The sequence below is a fragment of the Herpailurus yagouaroundi genome, unplaced genomic scaffold (genome assembly GCF_014898765.1).
Source record: "Herpailurus yagouaroundi ecotype Mexico unplaced genomic scaffold, PumYag 162, whole genome shotgun sequence".
NCBI lineage: Eukaryota > Metazoa > Chordata > Mammalia > Carnivora > Felidae > Herpailurus > Herpailurus yagouaroundi.
In genome coordinates, this window is record NW_024412403.1 from 74,828,291 (window position 1) to 74,851,363 (window position 23,073).

The 23,073-nt window shown below is 35.6% G+C and overlaps 1 protein-coding gene across 5 annotated transcripts in view; it reads left to right on the forward strand.

Moving 5' to 3' along the window:
- Window positions 1–23,073, forward strand: part of ATP13A3 (ATPase 13A3) — an 89,160-nt gene that overhangs the window by 15,970 nt on the left and 50,117 nt on the right. For 3 of the 5 annotated variants that reach the window (XM_040484941.1, XM_040484944.1, XM_040484945.1), the window contains exons 3-12: window positions 9,740–9,838; window positions 11,480–11,653; window positions 12,608–12,790; window positions 13,062–13,132; window positions 14,793–14,873; window positions 16,049–16,118; window positions 18,336–18,470; window positions 18,917–18,989; window positions 21,727–21,858; window positions 22,789–22,968. In XM_040484941.1, the coding sequence (XP_040340875.1) occupies window positions 9,788–9,838; window positions 11,480–11,653; window positions 12,608–12,790; window positions 13,062–13,132; window positions 14,793–14,873; window positions 16,049–16,118; window positions 18,336–18,470; window positions 18,917–18,989; window positions 21,727–21,858; window positions 22,789–22,968 (1,150 nt within the window). In that variant the 5' untranslated portion in view covers window positions 9,740–9,787. Of the gene's footprint in view, window positions 1–2,286; window positions 2,347–9,739; window positions 9,839–11,479; window positions 11,654–12,607; window positions 12,791–13,061; window positions 13,133–14,792; window positions 14,874–16,048; window positions 16,119–18,335; window positions 18,471–18,916; window positions 18,990–21,726; window positions 21,859–22,788; window positions 22,969–23,073 lie in introns of all 5 variants that reach the window. The other 2 variants (XM_040484942.1, XM_040484943.1) reach the window with 2 other exon arrangements.

The window sequence follows — 23,073 nt, forward strand, 5'->3', positions numbered from 1 at the left end:
CTACTGATTCTGCCTATTTTAAATATTCACTCTGTAGGACTGGTCTTATTGCAGTGATCCTGTCTATTATTTACTATTGCCTGCTGCAGCATTTTTCATAATAGATGGTATGATTTTGAAATCAGTCTAGCAATGATAACACTTTTGTAAATCTCAGTCCTCGAATGTGAAGCTTTGAAAAGTCACATATGTGAAGATTTAAAGGGAGGTTTGAAAGTTTTAAGATCAAAGCAGCTTGAATAAATGAAAAAAAAAACCCTCTGATATAAGTAGACATTTAAAAAATGTAAGCTCTTTATTTTGTATGTAAAAGAATTTTTACACATTGCCATTTTTTACAAAGCAAAAGTTAAAGCATAAATATCAATTGTCAGTCCAAAGCTACTTTTCCCCATTTTTACTAAATAAGTGTTTTGCAGTTGACCAATACTCAAAGCCACTATTTTATCTAATGATGACTCTTACCACATGGAATTTCTACGAATAAAAGGATTGATTTAATGTATTTAATAAAAGTGATAAAAACATACATAGGTATGCTGTAGTGTGGGCTAAGCTGTAACTCTTCATGTTCCTAATATTAACCCGAAGGCAGATCATTACCTTATTTTTCGTAATTATAACTTATTTTGTTTTAGCTATCACATTGTTTTGTAACGTACAAAAAATATAATTATACAAAGACTGCACTTGACAAATGTAAATACAGTCTTGGTTTGGTGTGTTCTGGACACAATGGTCTTTCTTGAGCCTAAACACAGAAACAAAAGCATGTATTATAAGAGAAAGTTCAAGATGGGAAGTGATAAAACGGGTGTTCAGCACAGCTTTGTTAAAATGTAGCTGGTATCCTTGTAAAATTTCCACGTATTCATTGAATTATATTATGTCATTCTTATTGTTGAGAGCTGACTTGAAGTGTTAGGTTTTGCCCTCATAGAGAGTTGTGGCAATTTGGTTCCTGTAGTTCGGAGATTGAGTTTAAAAAAAAAAATTCTTTTTACACAAACATTTGTGTAGCTATTAAAACGGAGTAAAGTAAGGGCTTATATGTATTAAGGCTCTTTTTATTTCAAATGTAAAGGGAGAGCTGCTTTTGAGTTTCAGAAGGTTATCTTAGTTGCCGTGGATGCTGTGGATTTGACAGTGAAATAATATTCAGAGTGCTGACTGAACTGTTTTTACTTCAGGATCTTTAAAACACCTTTTGCTGAGTAGGCCTTCAAGATGGGTTTATCAAATTTTTATTTAACATGGGTAGGTACGTTTAAGTCTCAGAAAAAAAAATACCTAGAAGTACAAAGCCAATAGGATGATTCATTCTTTCAGCAATGCAAGGTGACCCTTTTGAGTCTTAGTCTTAGTGCACTTTTTAATTTTTAAAACTGCAGAGTGTATGTTACAAACTTAAAAAAAATGTTATGTAAGCATTTCTTTTAGAGTAATTCAGTTGTGTGAATTTTGAGTAATAATACATTTTTAACTTTAGTTTTTTTACTTCCATCTCTCTGAACTTGGCAAATACTGAAGTAGAAATTTAAAAATGTGTTCTTCAAAATTGCTTCACTTGAAGTTTTACTCGTTACAGGTCACTCTCTAAATCACTTTGTGAAATTATATACTTTTTAATTCTGGGCACATCTATGGAATATCCTTCAAACCCTCCACACATACTATTAAAAAACTTTTGTTCCAACTAATAAATTCAGGTTTGAAGCAAAGATGGCTTAGAGGTTCGGGGATTTCTGTGCCAGTTAAGGCCAACCCCTCTTGTTTTAGGAAATGAGATATGGCTCTTATCCTAGAGTATTATACTTCAAATGGTTCTTAGTAATTATATAATGTGAAAAAAATCAGTAAACTTACAAGAACTAGCATTTGATTTAGTGAGATTTATTCCTGATAGCTTCACTTTGTCCTGTGCTGCTCTTTTTACTCACAAAAAATCAAGTTCATTGTAAATGCAAGGAAGGGTTTGGTTAAGCACAATAGCCTATAAGCTCCTTGCTATTTAGATAACATCAAGGCTGAGGCATGCACTGTGGAATTGGGAATTCAGTGTGCTAGCTAGATATGACTTAATTCAAGAGGAGCTCTACCAGCGGCAGTTAGATGGCAGAAGGGTGTATCTTCTGAAAGTCCATTTAAAGTCCCTGAATATAAAAACCCTAAATTTTAATATCTTAGTCATCTTGAAAACAGTTCAGAAAGAATCAAAACAATATTTGGCAGAAAATTCTCACCTGAATGGATTTTTATGCTTAATTTTATTTTCATTATTAATAGCCAGATTTTGAAAGTGCTGCTGATACAGCAATTGGGAAGAATAATGATATAGTGCTTTTGGTAAGAAAAATTTCTTTAATTTGCTTTCTGTAATCTAAAAATTGACCTGATTAAAAACCATGTATGCACTCTTGCAAACTACCAAAGTTACATTCTGTAAGTTAAATGGATTTTAGAAGTTTGGTATTAATGCTTCAAATGTTCTAATTAGATATATGGTAGAATAGTATTTAATATATATTTTCATCCTTGTAAGCAATATAATTTAAAGTATATTTATAGATTTTTATTTTCATGGAGTCAAAGAAATGTTAGAGGCTTTGTATTATGTCCCTGTTTTTAAAATGGAAATATACATTTATAAATATGTATATGTTTTAAATGTAAGCTGCTGCAATTTTCTCACTGGATTTTATTAAAAGTTTATATGAAAGTCTTGGTGGAGTCTTGATAATTTCCTATGTGGGTATAGTATGTTTAAAGAGAATAATAATTGATGGTTAACTTTTTATTTAAATTAAATTATTTTTAATATCAACTTCAGTAAAATTGGTAAGACTTAAGAATTTTGCCTTAAAAAGTAAGCTAAATTTTAGAACAATAACAGTTATAAAAAAGAATAATGAGATACAATGGTTAAGAATTGTATTTTTATTTATTTATTTAAAAAAAATTTTTTTTTCAACGTTTATTTATTTTTGGGGGGACAGAGAGAGACAGAGCATGAACAGGGGAGGGGCAGAGAGAGAGGGAGACACAGAATTGGAAACAGGCTCCAGGCTCCGAGCCATCAGCCCAGAGCCTGACGCGGGGCTCGAACTCACGGACCGCGAGATCGTGACCTGGCTGAAGTCGGACGCTTAACCGACTGCGCCACCCAGGCGCCCCAAAAATTGTATTTTTAGATGATTATGAAAACTAGATTGTTACAGGCAACATATGAAGATGAGATGATGTAGCTGAGTTAGACTGAGGTGAAGTCTGTCAAGATCCATTTGGGGAAAAGATTTTAAGTAGTTGTTAGTACGTGAAGTTAGTGAAAACATTGAATATTAATGATAATTCTTTTTCTAAAATTATAAAACCATGCTTATTCATCTGCTAACACATTCTACATTGAAAAATTAGGATTTCAAAAAGTGGGGAAGTACATCTGTATTTCTAGGCAATGGATAAAAGACCAAAAATGCAGAAGAGTGAGAGTCAAAACTTAGCAGTAAGAGACTATGGATAATGCCTGGTACTTGATTGGTCGGGTCAGTGGATTTGAGATTTATAGAAATAGAGTTCTCAAGGTTTATGGCCTTTGGTTCCAGGAATGAATATCTTCTGAAATTTTTTTTCTTTCTAAAAGCTTCAGATGAGTGCCTTTTATTTATTTAAAAACACTTTCTATTACATTTTCTACACACTAAAAAAGTAGGAAGATTAGGATAATGAACTCTCATGTACCTGTTATGCAGCTTTTAACTCAGCTGTAGCAATTACTAACTCATGCGATCCCCTGATGAGTAAGTATAGGTTTTTTAATTTTTACTTTTTTTAAATTTGGAAGTAAGTTCAAACCTGCAGAAAAGTTGATATATTGGTGTAAAGTTGTTCATTAAGTTCCTTGACTATCTTTCTGATATTTGCAGAATCTATAGTGATGGCTCCTTATTCTTAAAATTGGTAATTTGTGTCTTCCTCCTTCCCCCTTTGAGTCCAACTAGAAAAATGATCAATTTCATTGATTTCTACTATCAGTTTTATTAATTTCCCTTCAGTGCTTACTGTGGGTGTAATTTGCTGTTCTTTTTCTACTTTCTTCTTCTTCTTTTTTAATGTTTATTTATATTCGAGAGACAGAGAAGGGGAGAGAGAGAGAGAGAGAGAGAGAGAGAGAGAGCTCTCAGCACAGAGCTTGACACGGGGCTCAAACTCATAAACTGTGAGATCATGACCTGAGTCAGATGCTTAACCAACCAACTGAGCCACCCAGGCGCCCTGTACTTTGTCTGCTTTCTAAAGGTAGACACTGAGGTCATGATTTTAGGGCTTTCTTTTCAGAATTTGAAATTTAGTGCTATAAATAATTTCTAAATACTCTTTTAGCTGCATCCCACAAATTTTGATATATCTTCATTTTCAGGATATTTCATATTTTCCCTATTGATTTCTGCCTCATGGATTTTTTTTCTCTACTTTCTCTTTTGGTTTCTAATTTAGTATAATTTTTTTAAAGAATTTATTTTGTATGACTTGAATTTATGTCTTGGAATATGGTCTTTCTTGGTAAATGTTCTGTGCACATGTTCAAAGAATGTATACTTTGCAGTGGAGTAGAGTGTTCTGTAAATATCAGTTGGGACCAATTTGATTGATAGTGTTATTCGGATCTTCTAAGTCCTTTGTGTATTTTGAGGATCTGTTAAATGTATACATGTTTAGGATTACTGTTTTATGTTAATCAGTTGACCCCTTTGTCATTACAAAATGACTTTATCCTTGGTAATATTCCTTGCTTTGAGATCTACTTTGATATTAATACAGTTATTCCAGCTTTAATTTGAATAGTGCTTGCAGGGTATAGTTTAACTTTTAGTCTACTATGCCTTTATATTTAGGTTGCATTTCTTTTAGGCAACATATACTTGCTTATGGCCTTGCTTTTAAAACATAAAACCGTAATCTCCATCTTTTAATTGTTGTTTAGACCATTTATATTTAATGTGACTATTGATATTGTTAGGTTTATCATTTTTTTAATGTTTATTTTGAGTGAGAGAGAGAGGGAGAGAATGAATGGGGGAGAGGCAGAAAGAGAGGAACAGAGAATCTCAAGCAGGCTCCATGCTGTTAGCGCAGAGCCCGACTTGGGGCTCAGTCTCATCAACTGTGAGATCATAACCTGAGCCAAAATCAAGAGTTGGACACTTAACCAACTAAGCCATCCAGGTACCCTGCCATTGTTTAAATTTTTTAATTTTTTTATTTTAGAGAGAGAACATGTATGAGTTGGGAGAGGGACAGAGGGAGGGAGAGAGAATCTTAGGCAGGCTCCATGCTCATCGTGGAGCCTAATGGGAGGCTCAGTCCCGTAACCCTGGGATTATGACCTGAGCCAAAATCAGTAGTCAGGTGCTCAACCAACTGAGCCACCCAGGGACCCCAATTTTTAAAATTTATTTATTAAAATTTTTTTAACCTTTATTTTTGAGAGAGAGAGAGAGAGAGAGAGAGATGAACAGAGAGAGAAGGAGAAACAGAATCCCAAGCAGGCTCCAGGCTCTGAGCTGTCAGCACAGAGCTCAGTGTGGGGTTCAAACCCATGACCTAAGCTGAAGTCGGATGCTTACCTGACTCAGCCACCCAGGCACACCCCCCCTTTTTTTTAACTTTTAGAGAGAGAGAGTACGTACACACAAGCAGGGGAGGGGCAGAGGGAGAGAGAGAATCTCAAGTAGGCTCTACACCCAGCATAGAGCCCCATGTAGGGCTCCATCTCACAACTGTGTAAGATCATGACTTAAGCCAAAATCAAGAGTTGGATACTTAACTGACTGAGCCACCCACCCGCCCCAGTATAGTTAGGTTTAAATCAACCATCTTGCTGTTTGTTTTCTATTTGTCTTTCCTCTTGTTTCCATTTTCCTCCTTTTCTTTGTCTCTTACATCAGTTGAGTATTTTTTATGGTTCCACTTAATAACCTCTTGATGTTTTTTACTTGTGACTCATTTATTAAAATTTTTTTTTTACGTTTATTTATTCTTGAGGGAGAGAGAGACAGAGTATGAGTGGGGGAGGGGCAGAGAGCGAGGGAGGCACAGAATCCGAAGCAGGCTCCAAGCTTGAGTTGTCAGTGCAGAGCCTGATATGAGGCTTGAACTCATGAGCCATGAAATCATGACCTGAGCCTAAGTCAGATGCTTAATTGATTGAGCCACCCAGGCACCCCATTTTTATTAAAAACATTTTTTTAACGTTTATTTATTTTTGAGAGACAGACACAGAGCATGAGCAGGGAAAGGGCAGAGAGAGAGGGAGACACAGAATCCAAAGCAGGCTTCAGGCTCTGAGCTGTCAGCACAGAGCCCATTTCAGGGCTGAAACCCATGAACTGTGAGATCATGATCTGAGCCGAAGTTAGTCACTCAACTGACTGAGCCACCTAGGCACCCTATGACTCTTTTATTTTAATGGTTACTTTAGAGTTTAGAGTATACATCTCTAACTTATTACAGTTTACTTTCAAGTGATTAAACTCATGTCTGATGCTTTTCATTCCTTCGTGGAGATCCACGTTTCCATTTCCACTTTTCTACCTGAGGACTTCCTTTAACTTTTTTTTTTTCAGGTTTTGTGTCAAAAAGTCTTATTTCACCTTTGATTTTGGAAGATATTTTTGCTGGGTATAGAATTCTCTGAATGGTTTCTTTTTCTCAGTACTTCAAGATGTTATTTAGTTGTTCTCACCTGTATTATTTTTAGTAAGAAATCTGTGTCATTCTTATCTATTTTTCTTTGTATGTAACAGATCTTTTTCCTCTGGCTCCTTTTAATATATATTTTTTTTAATCACTGCTTTTGAGCAGTTTGATAGTGACATGCCTTGTTGTAATTATTCAGTGTTTATTTGCTTTGTATTAGTTGGACTTTTGGATCTGTAGGCTTATAATTTTTCATCTAATTTGGAAAAATTTTTGCCCTTATATCATTACATATTTTTGGCCTCTCCTACCTTACATGTGTATTAGGGCTTGAAGTTGTCTCATAACTTACTGATGTTGTTTTGTGCTTTTTTCTCTCTTTTGTGTCCATTTTTCATTTTGGATATTTCTGTTACTTTGTCTTCAGGTTCATTGATTTTTCTTTTGCAGCATTTAATCTGTTAATCCCATCTAGTAAATTTTTCATCTCCGATACTTTACTTTCTACTAGTCAGCTTGGTTCTTTTTTATGTCTTTCATGTCTCTACTTAATGTGTTCAATCTTTCATTTTGCTTTTTGAACACAATGGACTAGAGTTACACCAGCCATCTTATTGTTCTTGTCTTCCAGTTCTATTATTTGTGTCAGTTCTTGGTCTTTTTCTACTGATTGATTTTTCTTATTATGGTTTATATTTTTTTCTTTGCATACCTGTTAAGTTTTACCTGGATGTCGAATATTGTAACTTATTGGGATTAGATATTTTGTATTCTTATAAATCCCTTGAACTTTGTGAAGCTGTTAAATTATTTGGAAACACTTTATTCCTTTAGGTCTTAAGAGTTTTGTTAGGTAAGATCAGAGTAGCTTTTAGTTTAGGGCTAATTTGATCCCACTGCTGAAGCAACACCCCTCTGAATACTCTTCCTGATTCCTTGTGAGTAATGAGGTTTTCCACTGTGGTTGGTAGGAACAGGCACTCTTCTCAGCCCTGTGTGAACTCTGATGATTTTTTACTCTTAATCGTTTTGGATGGTGCTTCCCCTGGCCTCCAGTAGTTTCCTCACACCTACACTGATCGGTACTCAGCTTAAGACTTGAGGAGGACTGTCTTACAGATTTACATTGTTCGTTCTCTGTACAGATCTCTTTACTGATAATCTGCCCTGCAAACCTGCCTCACCCTCAGGGGATGCCTTTGATGCCTCCCCAACTCAGGGAGGCTGTGGGCTCCCCCTGGGTTCCCTGCAGTATTGGACTATGCCTTACGCATTCAGTAACAATAGTTGATCTTTTCTGCAGGGAAAGAGGTTGGGCTTGCTCATTCTCCCAGTAGTCTATTAGCAGTAGGTTATGGCCCTCAAGAATAACTGCCACCTCAAGTCATATTGATGAATCAGTCTTACCATGGTGGAATGACTCCAGTAGTATGCTTCAAAGCTGTAACACTACCCTAGACTGAGAAGAAATTGTTACTAAATTGCCCACAGGGCTTTGTATGATAATGTGGCTTGTTTTGGAGATGTTGGGCCAGATACCTCTAAGACTTCATTTCCAAGATGGCAGAGTCTTTTTGGTGTATATTACATATTATCACGTATATATGTTACATATAACATTAATATATGTAACATAATTTATACATAATATATAGTATATTATGTATATATTATGTATATATTATATATAGTGTATATAATGGGATATTATAACCGAAAGTTCTGTGTTATATTTCTGTAGAAATCCCACTCTAGTTAGCCCTGACCCCATCTCCTGGGCTAGCAGAAAGTACAGAAACTCTGAGTGCTCGTGCAGGAGGCATCAGTATTTTTTATTGGTCATTTTGTTGATGACATAAATCAAGAGATTTCATTACTCTTATTTTTACATATGGGATTTGTTTAAAATTCTCCTGTTTAATCCATACCATGTAAACATCAAATAGCTGTTGCTATCTTAGCACAAATCTTCCTTACATCATATTCAAGTATTTTTTGAGTGCTTGTCATGTGTCAGGCCTGTGTTTACACATTGAATAGATGAGTAGAGAAATGACATCTGGAATAGAGGTAATATTCCCACTGTGCTGTCCAGGGTTCAGCCTAGTCTAAAGCAGTGGCTATTTGGTCTCAGATATTTTTACAGTCTTGAAAATTAATAACTCTGAAGAGCTTCTGTTTATGTGAGTTATGTCTGCTGATACCATGTTAATTAAAACTGATATCTTTAATAATAACTTAAGGAAACATGACAGTAATAAGCTTATTTCATATTAAGTAACATTTTTCTGAAAAATATTTATTTTCCAGAAACAAAGATCACAAGAAAACTGGCATTGTTTTACATTTTGCAAATCTCTTTAATGTGTGGCTGACTGTCTGATATTTGAAATTAATATCCTTTCTCCATGCAGGGAAAAAATTTGTCAGTGAGCTCAATGAATTTTCTCCTAGACAGGCATCATAAGTAGTCATATCATCAGAATATTGCCTAGTGGACTTGGACTCAGAATGAGGGAGTGATCTCCAATAGGAGTACAGCTGCCTGAGGAATTGACTCTTGGCCAGGGATTACCATTCATTTAATAGGTGCTTAATAAATATTTGTTGGATGATTAATAATCTTGGGGAGGTGTTGGGGTTGGTTTCACTGCTGATGCTTTACGTCTTCACTATACTTGAAGCAATAAATTGAGTTGGTGTGAAGTACTTTTAGCTGAAGATGGTTAAACTAGATTAGTGCTGTGAGTCTGGGGAATGGAAAGATTCTGTAGTGATTTCTTCTAGAACTTAATTGTTTTGTGCCATGGCTGTTGCTAGTATAAGTTAATTGATGAAATATGCCAGGTTTAGTGATAATATGTATCACGAGGACCAGCACACTATTGAAAATGTCATTAAAACCAGCTAGTACTTTAGTGAGTACTTAAATATCAGCTAAACTTTGATACACGTGTCATGACAAAAAATCTTACAGTATGAAGTTATATAGTCTGCTTAAGATACAGCAGAATCCCCAACATTTGGTTTTCCTTTCCTTCAGTTATCTTCAATTGTTCTGAAGCACAAGACCTCTCAAACCACCGTAGATATGGACAAAGAAGAAAGGAAGACTATCAACCAAGGTCAAGAAGATGAAATGGTAACCAATTTTTATAATTTACTTGTAAAGTGTGAAGAGTTTATCTCTGTAATTTATTATTCCAGGGAAGTAGAAAAGTACGTTAGAGAGAAGAAAAAAAAACAGTGCTAAATCAACCTGCTTTCCTCATCCTGAATGTGCTTTTGACTTGGGATTATGTAACATCTCTATTTGTTGGTTTTAGTATAATGCCTGTTTCACTTGTGGATTGTTAATACTAGAGAAGTATACTTTTTTTATTTAGTAATTTAAGAAGCTACATTAGCTAATACTTATATATAATCCCAAATATAAGATTTCTAATTTTGATTTATAAAAAAGGCACTCTTAGGGTGCCTGGCTGGCTTAGTTAGTATAGCATATGACTCTTGATCTTAGGGTCCTGAGTTCAAGCCCCACATTGGGCATGGAGCCTACTTAAAAAAAAAAAAAAAAAGGTTTAAAATCAGCTTAATAATAAAAAGCACTTTTCAACTCTTTGTGGGGGGCGGGGGGGATGGGATTAGGTTATCAGGTAAAATAAGACACTATTAAATGTGAATTTCAGATAAACCAAGGAATAAATTTTTCATATGAGCGTGTCCCAAATATTGCGTAGGGCAAACAAAAAAATTCATCAATTTTTTATTGAAATTTAAATTTAACTAGGCCCTCTGCATTTTCATTTGCTAAATTTGGCAGCCTTTGTTAATTATGGTGGTGAGGGGAGTAAACTAGAACAATTTAAATAATTTGGGTCAGGAGGTCAGATTGATCAGTCACAGCAGTATTGAGACAATTAGCTAATTATTTGGGAGAAACATAAAGTTAAAACCTACTGTATCTAAATGCAGTGTGGTATTATGGCTTATATCCTGGAACAGAAATAAGACAGTGGAAAAACTAGTGAAATTCTAATTAGAGACTAGTTTTAGTTAATTGTAATGGGTCAGTGTCAATCTCTTGATTTTGACAAATGTATCAAGTTAATGGGAAACTAGATGGAGGGTATACAGGAACTTTTAATGTTTTTGTAACTCTTCTGCAAATCTAAAATTATTACAAAATTAAAAGTTTATTTAAAGAAACCCTACCTTTTAGGGTGCCTGGGTGGCTCAGTCAATTGAGCGTCCAACTTTGGCTCAGGTCATGATCTCATGGTTCATGAGTTCGAGCCCCGCTTCAGGCTTGCTGCTGTCAGCGCAGAGCCTGCTTTGGATTCTCTGCGCCACAGCCCCCCCCCGCCCCGTCCCCCCATCAAGCTTTCTCTCTCAAAAATAGATAAGGCATTGGGGCGCCTGGGTGGCGCAGTCGGTTAAGCGTCCGACTTCAGCCAGGTCACGATCTCGCGCTCCGTGAGTTCGAGCCCCGCGTCGGGCTCTGGGCTGATGGCTCAGAGCCTGGAGCCTGTTTCGGATTCTGTGTCTCCCTCTCTCTCTGCCCCTCGCCCGTTCATGCTCTGTCTCTCTCTGTCCCAAAAAAAAATAAATAAACGTTGGAAAAAAAAATTAAAAAAAAAAAATAGATAAGGCATTAAAAAAAAAAAAAAACCCTACCTTTTATGTGACAAAATAGTGAATATACATTTGGAAAACAAAGAACTTTGGCATTTTTCTCATACACCATGTGATATTTAATTGTGTGATCACTGTATCCTTGCAGGAGATATATGGCTATAATTTGTGTCGCTGGAAGCTTGCCATAGTTTCCCTAGGAGTGGTTTGCACTGGTGGCTTTCTCCTCCTCCTCCTCTACTGGATGCCTGAATGGCGGGTGAAGGCGACCTGTATTAGAGCTGCCATTAAAGACTGTGAAGTGGTGCTGCTGAGGACTACTGTAAGTCAACGTATTCACTTGTAGCTGATCATTTCAGGAGTGAAATAAACGCTTTTGTGTGTACTTCCTTCAAAACAATGTATGAGGAGAACATCACTGCTAGGGTATAATCAGGAATACTAATCCTAAAAGCATTTGTGTTAGAAATGAGTTTTACCACAGTGATTAGAATGTGAAGGAATCTTAAAGATGATTATGCCAACCTCTTCCTTTTGTACTCCTTTCTTTTGTAGTTCTTGATGCACTGAGAGATTAAGATTAGATGCTTATCTGTCAGGGTCATCGGCCAGTTTAAGGGCTATGTCAGATCTGTTATTCACTAGGCCAGCTGCCTTTCTACTATGTGATGTTGCTGCATCTAGGGTTTTGTTTGTTTGTTTTTGTTTTTGTTTTGTTTGATTGGAAACATTTCATCAGAGGCTTTAATTTCTAGTCTCAGTATGTTGATGAGTTCATTAAAAAATCACTCAAGATCTTTCAGGGGATATTGTATTAGTGAAATATATCGTAAAATGGTGAGCAATGGAAAGCACTTCATGTTGGAGTTTATACATCTTCATGAGCTGGTTTAATATTTAGTAGGAAGTGATGCTTTCTTAATTAGAGAAGAGTAAATACGTAAAGAATGGGAATTTAAAAATATATTGAAAACTATGGGGCGCCTGGGTGGCTTGGTCGGTTAAGCGTCCGACTTCGGCTCAGGTCATGATCTCACGGTCCGTGAGTTCGAGCCCCGCGTCGGGCTTTGTGCTGACAGCTCAGAGCCTGGAGCCTGTTTCCAATTCTGTGTCTCCCTCTCTCTCTGCCCCTCCCCTGTTCATGCTCTGTCTCTCTCTGTCTCAAAAATAAATAAACGTTTAAAAAAAAAAACAAAACTATATAGGCATTATAGGTATAGGTGTTATGTAATACATGGAATTGACTTTTTATCTTTATCCCTTTCTGTCTTAAAAGGATGAATTCAGAATGTGGTTTTGTGCAAAAATCCGCTTTCTTTCTCTGGAAACTTACCCATTTTTGAGTCCAAAATCTATGACTAATAAAGTTGCAAATGGCCATGCTGTTCATTTTACTGAAAATTTGGCTACAGAGAATAGGCATGAGATGAGCAAATATTCACAAACTCAACCACAGCAGGTATGGTGATCTTAGTGTTATAGGTTCTTTAAAAACCAGAATTACTACATTTTATTCGATCGCAGCCTATAATTTTGTGCTTGCAGTTATTTTTGTTTGGGATGAATATATATGCACATAATATGTGCATATGCACAGTTTAGGTAATACTAGAAGCAGATTGCATTTGCATGTGATCACTTTAATTTTAATACATAATAGATTTAGTAAACTTAATGGTTAACAAGTGATGATAGTGCTTTTTGGTGTAACATTTATGTGTGTTCTACAGGTTCGTTATTTTACCCACCACAGTGTAAAATACTTCTGGAATGATACCCTTCACAATTTTGATTTCTTAAAGTAAGTATTTTTCTTTTGTTTGGATTCTTTTACGAGTATCTTGAAAATGTTCTAGATGGAAAAGAATTCATTGTAGGGTTACAAAAATTGAAGAGGTATTTATTGCATAACTTTTATTCACTTATTAACTCCCTGGTGTTATTTGAATACTTGTTAACCATTTTAGGATAAATCCTACTTGCAACTTGTACCTTGGCAAAATTTACATAAAAGTTTGAAACAATATGATTCTCCAAATCCACTCTGAGTCTGAGTTCTTTTCTTTTTGTGGGTTCATCTCAAAGTAAATTTTAGAGTACACTTTATAGTCCGTCAGAATATCTGAATTGTCATTTCCCAAACAGAAATTTAACTTTACTGTGTGGGTAAAGATTGAGACATTGTCCAATGTGTTAAGCCTTGAATAGGACAAATTGGAGGAATCCCTTAAAATTTATTTTTTGTGGAAGCTTGAAGTTATGTTAAGTACTGAATTAATTAGGATTCTATTTTTATTGCTATTGTTAAAGTGATTATTATAAACACTCATTAAGTATCATTACTTGAGAGTGCTAAAGGAATTCTTAATATTAGCAATACAAAGAGAATTGCCTTATGAACATTTAAAATATTCATGCCTGGATTTTTTTCCTCAGACACTAAAGAATTGGAATAATCTGGAATAGACTTGGGCATTTCCACATGCCTAGTTCAGAAGACCATTTCTAGTTAAGAACTATTGCCTTATAGAACACTGCCAGTGAGCTGCCATTTTGTTTTGTTTTTTTTTAAAAAGACTTGGAGCTGATCCCTGCTGCTTTTGGAGAAGTCATCAACTTCAGTGGAAAAAAGTGTCAAACCTATTTGCCTGGTGGCATTTGCCAGCTGTAGAAGCTTCTAGAATTTAAGCATCCCAATGATAGCAGTTAATTAGGGAGCTTAATTTTTTTCTATCTGAAAAAAATGGAAAAGGATTGGAGATAAAAATGATGTGTAGGGTTCTCTTTGGAGTTCTTTGACTAGTATCTCAGTCAACATAAGCATAATTAAGACATTTGGGGGGAAAATTAGGTCTGTTGGTTGAATCCAGTTAGAATTGTTACAGATTTTGGACATTGACTGTGACTCATAAATTCTGTACTTCTTTCCCAGGTTTGTATTAGAACAGGGAGATTTGGATTGATGCTTTTGTAGAAAAAAAAATCAGTGAATAGGATTGTTAGCATGAAGCTTAAAAAATTGAAGAGGGAAAATTATATCTATATAATTTAATAATTTAATAATTAGAATTTAATTATTAAAAAGTAAAAAAAATTAGTTTGGGATTCTCAAGTTAGTCATACTTTGCCTATAATTTTATTAGTTTAATTAATAGCTCTTACAGCTTTGGTACAGCCTTAAAGGTTAATAATATTGTCATACAAACTTGAGTATTTAGAGCCATTTTATCATGTGATAGATACATTGGCTAATTTAGAATTTGGCACTTTTGAGACTTAGAACTTTCATTATTGGTTATCTTATGAATTTGAGATTTAAAATTCTCATTCATTATTTCAGTTTTTGTTAGGTTTCTATTTGTAAGGAAGTCACTTTAAAATCAGGAATATAGAAGAATAGGGCATTAAGACATTTGGATATTTTAAACTTTGTTTAAAGTAAAAACTTTGGATTTATTTAGGGGACTGGATGAAGGTGTTTCTTGTACGTCAATTTATGAAAAGCATAGTGCAGGACTGACAAAGGGGATGCATGCCTACAGGTAATTTTTATCCAACTAAAGTTAGATCTGTTATCAAAATTCCTAAATAAAGTAGTATGTATAGTCCACCCTCTTACCATATAGTTGTACATATTAATAGGTATTTAAACATTATAGACCTAGTAGTTGACAACTTACTGGTATTTAATTGAGTAAGACTGTCTCTCAGTTTAAGAATTATGAAAATGTTGAAACTGGAATTTTGAAGTTGGTATCCCTGAAAATATACCATATTTTACCCATTCTAAGATACATATTTTCAACATTTTAACATTTCTAAAGTGGGGGATGTGTCATGCAGTGGGTGGAGTGTCATCCTTTACTTGACAAATGTTGTCAACATTTTTATCTTGATAGCACATAAAATGATGGGTATGTCTTACAATTGATAGCAGCTTAGATTTTCTGAAATGTATTGGGAATTGTAAGCATGAGCTCAAAATTTACCACAATGAATATTTGTAAATTGGGATGCATAACCTTTTTTATCATGTTATTCTTTGTTGAAGTATAAGATTATACCAGTGTATTGCAAATTTAAAGATAAATGCTATTTTCAAATTAAATTAGCAGTTTTCTTATACTTCTGTAGCATGTTTTTTTCAGTAGAATATTGAAAAATTGATTCATTTAGACCCATACTTCGTTAAAGGCAAGAATTACTCTATCACATAGAAAGGACTAACAGGAGTTTAAGTGGAAGGATTTAAGCAACTTTTTAAAAGCATTTTTTAAAAAGTCAGATGTACAGTGTTTTGAAATAAACACTGTTAGTACAGTATTCTCATTAGAAAAATAGTATAGGACCCCTCAAATTTGTTTATTTAGTTTCTTGCAAAAATGAATTGCAATTCAAAATTGTTGAGGTGTATTGTGTTCAAGGATGAAAAAACATTTGCCGACATGGTTATTATAAACTAGTGGGAAAGATACTTGTCACACAAAAAGATCTGAGACAGAATGAAACAACAGTGTAGTTATCCAGTAGTGACTACTTCGATTTAAATACTGTAGGTAGAGAACTGAATTGTGGAAGACAAGTATGTGGAAACATGAATGTTGAAGTTCCAGATTTAAGAGCAATCTGTGGTTTGAGCTTTATCTAATGAAATGCTATCCCTAAATTATACTATTATTGTATAATGTGACACTATTATTATGTTTTCCTGTTGTAGAAAATTGCTTTATGGAGTAAATGAAATTACTGTGAAAGTGCCTTCTGTTTTTAAGCTTCTAATTAAGGAGGTAAGATAACATTTGTGATCAGTAGAGTTGTCAATTTGAAAAGAGCCATGATTTAAGTAATAAGATATTCTTGGTTTTCTGTTTCTTAATTTCTCTCTCACTAGCTCTCTTTCTTTTAACTTGGGAGGTAAAGGTAGTAACTTTGTTAGAGAAATAATTTGGGGGCATGAATTACCGTTTTATTACTTGCTTTGCTTTTTTTGTCTGTAAATTTTTTTCAGTCTCAGTGAGTTGCACATCTAAATCTTGACCTGTTTTATAGTTATATACACCTGTCTTTTCTCTTTTCTCCAATTTTTAGATGATTTATCATGTTTATTCTTCACATGATTATTTTGTGGTGCATTTTTGGGAACTAGACATTGTACACTAACTTTGGAATACAAAACGTGACCTGTTGATTGACCATGAGGAGCTTGTACTTTATCCCAGGAGGGAAGTGTGTCAGTAGTTATTGTAGTGACTGCCCAGTTGTAAGTGCCATTGAAGAGAGGTGAATAAAGGTTATACATGTAAAGGAAGGGAGCATGGGATTTTGCCTGGCAGAGTTAGGCTCTTTAGTCTTCTTTTGATTTTTGGCTAAAGATCAGGGTTGGGTGAATACTTTTAATAGATATACAGATTGTTTTCCCTCAGTTCCTGAGAGCGACTGTATTTTGCTTTAGAACATAGCAGAATGGGGCCCCTGGGTGGCTCAGTTGGTTGAGCTTCCGACTTCGGCTCGGGTCATGATCTCACAGTCTGTGGGTTTAAGCACCACATCAGGCTCTGTGCTGGCAGCCCGGAGCCTGGAGCCTGCTTTGGATTCTGTGTCTCCCTCTCTCTCTGCCCCTCCCCGACTCGTGCTATGTCTCTCTGTCTCAAAAATAAATAAATGTTAAAAAATTAAAAAAAAAAAACAAACATAGAGTGTAGTGATTGGAGGAGTTAGAAAGCCTGGTTTATAATATGGTTTTGTCAGTAACTAGCTTTGCTCATTAGAAAATCTTTCTTCTCCTTTATCTATAAAATTGGAGTAAGTCCTTTCAAATTATCTCATGTAATTTTGAAGTAAAATGGGACTATATATGTGAAAGTGCTTTGAAAAGTTCACAAGCATCAATTTTAAGACATTTGGGGGAAGTTATTAATGAAATTGATAAAATACTATGATATTTGACTAAATGAAGGCTATTGCCAGGACTACTTTATCTCTTTTTTTCATTCAGGTTTTATTTATTTATTTACTTACTTATTTAAGGTTTATTTATCTACTTTGAGAGAGAGACAGTGTGAGCAGGAAAAGGGCAGAGACAGGGAGAGGGAGAGACAGAGACAGAGAGACAGAGAGAGAGGGAGAATCCCAAGCAGGCTCTGCACCGTCAGTGCAGAGCCCGATGCAGGTCTTGAATTCATGAAAACAGTGAGATTATGACCTGAGCTGAATCCGAGTCGGACGCTTAACTGACTGAGCCACCCAGGCACCCCTTTTCATTCAGGTTTTAATCCTTAATTATTTCCTTAGAGAATACAAAATAGTATAAGTTACTGTTTCCTATTTGTCTTCCCTTTAGTCTCCAGTGAACCTTTGACTTACAAGAAAATTGGTATTTGGAGTTCATAATAAGAAACACTTGTTCCTTTTAATTAAAAATTTTATATCCTTTAGTTGCCTAGTAATTATTGGAAGTAAATGTACTTTATTGTTGAAGCAGAATGAAGAATAGCTAAAGACACATTTTTGTCTGTTTCTGGCTGAATCTATATTTGGGTTTGGTATGGGTCTAGATGGATGCAAATAACTTAAATTAAGCTTATTGAGGCAAACTCCAGTAGTTTAATGGTAAAAAAAGTACTATGCTAACTTTGGGTTGTATATGTTGCCCTGGGGTATTACAGAGCTTATCCTCTAAGTATCTTGTTGGTTCTTTCTTTTTTTTTTTAAATGTTTCTTTATTTTTGAGACAGAGTGCTAGTGGGGGAGGGGCAGAGAGAGAGAAAGGGAGACTAAGGATCCAAAGTGGGCTTTGTGCTGAGAGCAGTGAGCCTGATGTGGGGCTCAAACTCCTGAGCTGTGAGGCTATGGAACTGTGAGGTCATGACCTGAGCTGAAGTCAGACACTTAATCAACTGAGCCATCCAGGCGTCCCTTGTTGGTTATTTCTTAAATGCAAAGGTGGAACATCTGTATGGTTATAAATACCTCATCCAATTTGACTTAAAAATCTTATTTTTTAGGTTCTCAACCCATTTTACATTTTCCAGCTGTTCAGTGTTATACTGTGGAGCACTGATGAATACTATTATTATGCTCTAGCCATTGTGATTATGTCTATAGTGTCAATTGTAAGCTCTCTATATTCCATTAGAAAGGTAAGTCCAGTTTATTATGGCTTTTACAACTGTGTTTGTATTTTGTAGTAACATGTAACGTGTAGAGTAGTACTTGGTACAAAGTAAAACTCGATATAGTTATTCTTTTAGTTATATGTACTCCTTTCCCTCTCTTTTTGTGGTAGAGGAAGGCAGATGCTTTTTAGAGTTAGACTACCACCTGACTGTTTAGAGGCCATAGGGATCTATATGTGCTTATCACAGACTGAAATACTAGAGGGTCGATACTCAGGACTGTCTCATTAAAATCTTCTTATTTTGTCTACAGCTAATTGAATAATCTTTGAACCTTTTAGTCTTGACATTTTTAATGGCAGAGTAACATACATTTACCATATTAACTTATTTTATAACACCTTTGCTTTTAAATACCTTGAAGAGTGGGTTTATATTAGCTAATTTTCACATCTTACCCTCTATTTTAGCAATATGTTATGTTGCATGACATGGTGGCAGCTCACAGTACTGTGAGAGTTTCAGTTTGCAGAGCGAATGGAGGTAAGTACTTTAGGTAACACTTGGACACATAAATCAATAAAAGATACCCATTAAGCACTAATGACTGAGTGAGACAATGTATTATAAATAAAAAGAAGTGTTTGGATTTGTACTCATCTCTGAGTTTGTATCAAATTCATTCACGTAAAATTGTATTTTTCTTTCTCTATTAATGTAACAGGTACTGTGATAGGCCCTGGAGATGCAGGGGTTACCAAGATGGATATAGTCCTTGCCATCATTTAACTTCAGTCTAGTTGGAAAGGCAGATGATAAATAGTAACAATAAAGTGTGATAAATGCTATGATAAGGAGAGGTCAGGGAATTTAGATATTAGAGCTCATTTACTGTAGGTGTCAGGGATGGCTTCTTGGGAAAAGCATTTTTAAGTGGTTGAATTAGATAAGACGTAGGTGAGAAGGTGGTATGATGGGAGTGAGAGAGGGAGAGAAGAGGGTTCTAAGTGCCCAACGTTCTGGAAATGAGAGGGAGCTTGGTCATTGTAATAACTGAAGGAAATTCAGTGTGACCAGTGCAGCAACTAGATGATGGCAACTAGATGATGGATCTAAGGCATGTTAAGGAATTTGGCCTCATTCCAAAAGGCAATGGAAAGCCATCGAAGGGCTTAAAAGCAGGGGGGTGATCTGATGTTTGCATTTTTGAAAAAATCATTTTGGCTGCTGTGTTCAGACGGGTTCAGAAGGGAGTGATCTCGAAGACATGAAATGGATCAAGGTGAGGGTTGTGGAGATGGATAGAAATGAGATGGGACTGAAAGATACTTAAATGTGGGCATTGAAACAGATCTGATGATTCATTGGATACAAGGCGATAGAGTGGTGTCAAGCTTGAGGGGGTGGACATCAGTGCCACTTAAATAAGGAACACTGGAGGAGAAGCAGGATTGTAAGGAAGGATAATGGTTTGGACATGTTAGTTTGTCTGGTGTGAAGAGGTGTAAAGGAGATAAAGGAGAGGTGGCAGCCTAGCAGCACAGGCCTTGGAGGCAATATTCATTCTGATTGATTGAGAGTATCAAATCAGTTTCCATTCTCTTGGCTCAGTATACTAACTACATCCAAGCATAAACACAGTTTGGCCTGGCAGGTGCTTTCTTCCCTGTGCTTCCTGGTCACTTGTTGCTTTAGTCGGGAGTATCTGTCTTCTCTATTGGTGTTCATCCTCTTTCTGCTCTGCTGCTGCTGAAGACACTGGGATGTTAGGACATTGCATTCAACTTGGATCTTCCTTATCCCCTTTGTAAACTCTTAAGAGATCATTGCTAGTTTGTTTTCTGGTATACCTGAGAGGAGTAGAATTTCAAGTGGCATAAAAGCTTTGAAAGAGTCAGGTTTATTATGCCTAGTATGTGCTTAGTATTATTACAAAGTTGTTTCCTCATGGCTTAGTAAAGTACTCTCCATTTTTCTTTAGAAAGGAAAAGAGTTTTCTTCCTACAGACCAACATCACAAACAGTAGTTTCTCTTCACCTGTCTTTGTTTACAAACTAGCATAACTCTCTCCTGAGCCTAGTGTTAAACCAGAGGGAGGGAAAGAATGAAAGGGAGTCTAAATGTAAGGCAGTCTTCTAGAAAAACCTCCTTTTACTTGGGAAGATCTTGTAAAAAAGCGTTTAGCTAACTTGAATAGTGTACAGATTTCTAAGGAAATAATGAACTAGATAACGTATTACAATGTTTATTTTGTAAATTTGTTTAAAATCTGTCTAAAATGTTAGGACTACTTCAGGAATATTGAGAAGGCATTGAAATGTTGAGTAATAAATAGTGGCAGTGAGAAGAAGAATAGTGTAAAAAATGCTGTTAAAATAGAAAATATACTTGGGTTGCCTGGGTGGCTCAGTCGGTTAAACATTGACTTCAGCTCAGGTCATGATCTTGAGGTTTGTGAGTTCGAGCCCCGCATTGGGCTCTGTGCTGACAACTCAGAGCCTGGAGCCTGCTTCAGATTCTGAAAGATTCAGATCCCTCTCCCTCTCTGCCCCTCCTTTGCTTATGCTTTGTCTGTCTCTCAAAAATAAATATTAAAAAAATAATAAAAATAAAAGAAAATACATTTAAAAATTTCAATGCTTTCTACTATTTCCAAAGGATAATTAATAGAAATTTGAGCTTATTTACCTGTCGCAGGGGATATCATGTGTTGACTCACTATCTGTTCTTTAAGAGGGCTGTTGTTATGAGTGTTGAAGTCTAGTTTAGTCAGAAGGGACTTGGCATCACATGTGTGCAGCTGGCATCCTATCAGGGGTCAAACTACCTGACACACTTAAACACCATGCTTTGTTAGCCTAAGGAATAATAATCTTATTTGTCTTATTTTCTTTTATTGAGATTGGCCTATTTAACTCCATTATATTTTTAACTTACTGAGGTCAGGTGACCTTCAGACAGATCTTTTATTTACTGTATTTGAATTTCAAGTTCAATGATATTCCTTTTTGTTTTTTGCATTTTTTTGAATGTTTATTTTTGAGGAGAGAGAGCTCGCGCGCACACGAGCGGTGGAGGGGCAGAGAGAGAGGGGCACAGAGGATCCAAGCAGGCTCCACACTGTCAGTACAGAGCTCCATGTGTGAGGGTTGATCTCACAAACTGAGATCATGACCTGAGCTGAAGTCAGATGCTTTACTGACTGAGCCACCCAGGTACCCCTCAAGTTAAAGAATATTCTATTCAGACTTTTCTTTCTTCTTCTTTCTTTAAATCCAGAAATAGAAGAGATCTTTTCTACAGACCTTGTGCCAGGAGATGTTATGGTCATTCCATTGAATGGGACAGTGATGCCTTGTGATGCAGTTCTAATTAATGGTACCTGCATTGTAAATGAAAGCATGTTAACAGGTAAACTAAATGAGTAAAAATCAGATCAGTTTATAATGATATTAGGATTAAGTAGTTACCGATTAAGCTGTTTAACTGTCTTATTGTATCTGTAACTGTAAAATATTGTTTGTTTTCTTTACTCATGTCATGAATGTGATGGATAATGAAGATTTTTTTTTTTTTTATTTGGAGGAGACTGAATTCTTCATTACACTCAGTTGTGAGACTAAATTATTATGCTGGTATTCACTACATCTTTTGGCATACTTTTGACATGGGGAAATATTTTACAGGAAGGGAAGAGGAAATAAGTCCTTTGCCTACAGAGAATGGCAGCATATTTACTTCCCTATTTGATGTGTAATAAGTGGGAATGAAGATTTTATATTTTCCTTAAGCTGGTGGGGGCGGGGTCAGGGAGGGGGGGGGGTGGAGGTTAGAAGTAGGTCTTCACATCTTTGTGCTTTAGGTTGCAGAGTGCTTTCCAATTCATTTTTTAAGGATAAGAGAGCAGATGCTGGGCTGTGGCAGCTACCTGGTCTTCTTATCTGAAATGTTACAAAATCGTTTCCAAATTATTATGACTCACAACTGACTTTGAGGAATTATTGTGGGAGACAGGACTTGATATTTTTCAACAAGGAAATTGGTAGATAGAAAGCTAATTGAATAAGCTTTGTTATCCACATAAGGTAACTCTTTTTTAATTTTGTTTTTTTTAAGTAATTCTTAGACCCCTACATGGGGCTTGAACTCACAACCACGAGATCAAGAGTTGCATGTTCTACTGACTGAGCCAGCCCGACATGCCACGCATATGAGAACTCTTAATAACTATTGAAACAGTAGTATGATAACATTTAACAATTCAAGATTTGTGTGTTTGATGGTAATTTCTATGCATTAAGTTATTATTTATTTATTTATTTATTTATTTATTTTTTAAAGGAGAGAGTGTTCCAGTAACAAAGACTAATTTGCCAAATCCTTCAGTGGACATAAAAGGAATGGGAGATGAATTCTATAGTCCAGAAATACATAAACGACACACTTTGTTTTGTGGGACTACTGTAATTCAAACTCGTTTCTACACTGGAGAACTTGTCAAAGCTGTAGTAGTTAGAACAGGTAGAAAACATTTCATCTCTTCTTGCATGGTTTAGCATATTTGATTCCTACTGAATGTTTAAAAAGAGATTTTGGGAAATAATTCTCATTTTCTCATAAAAATAC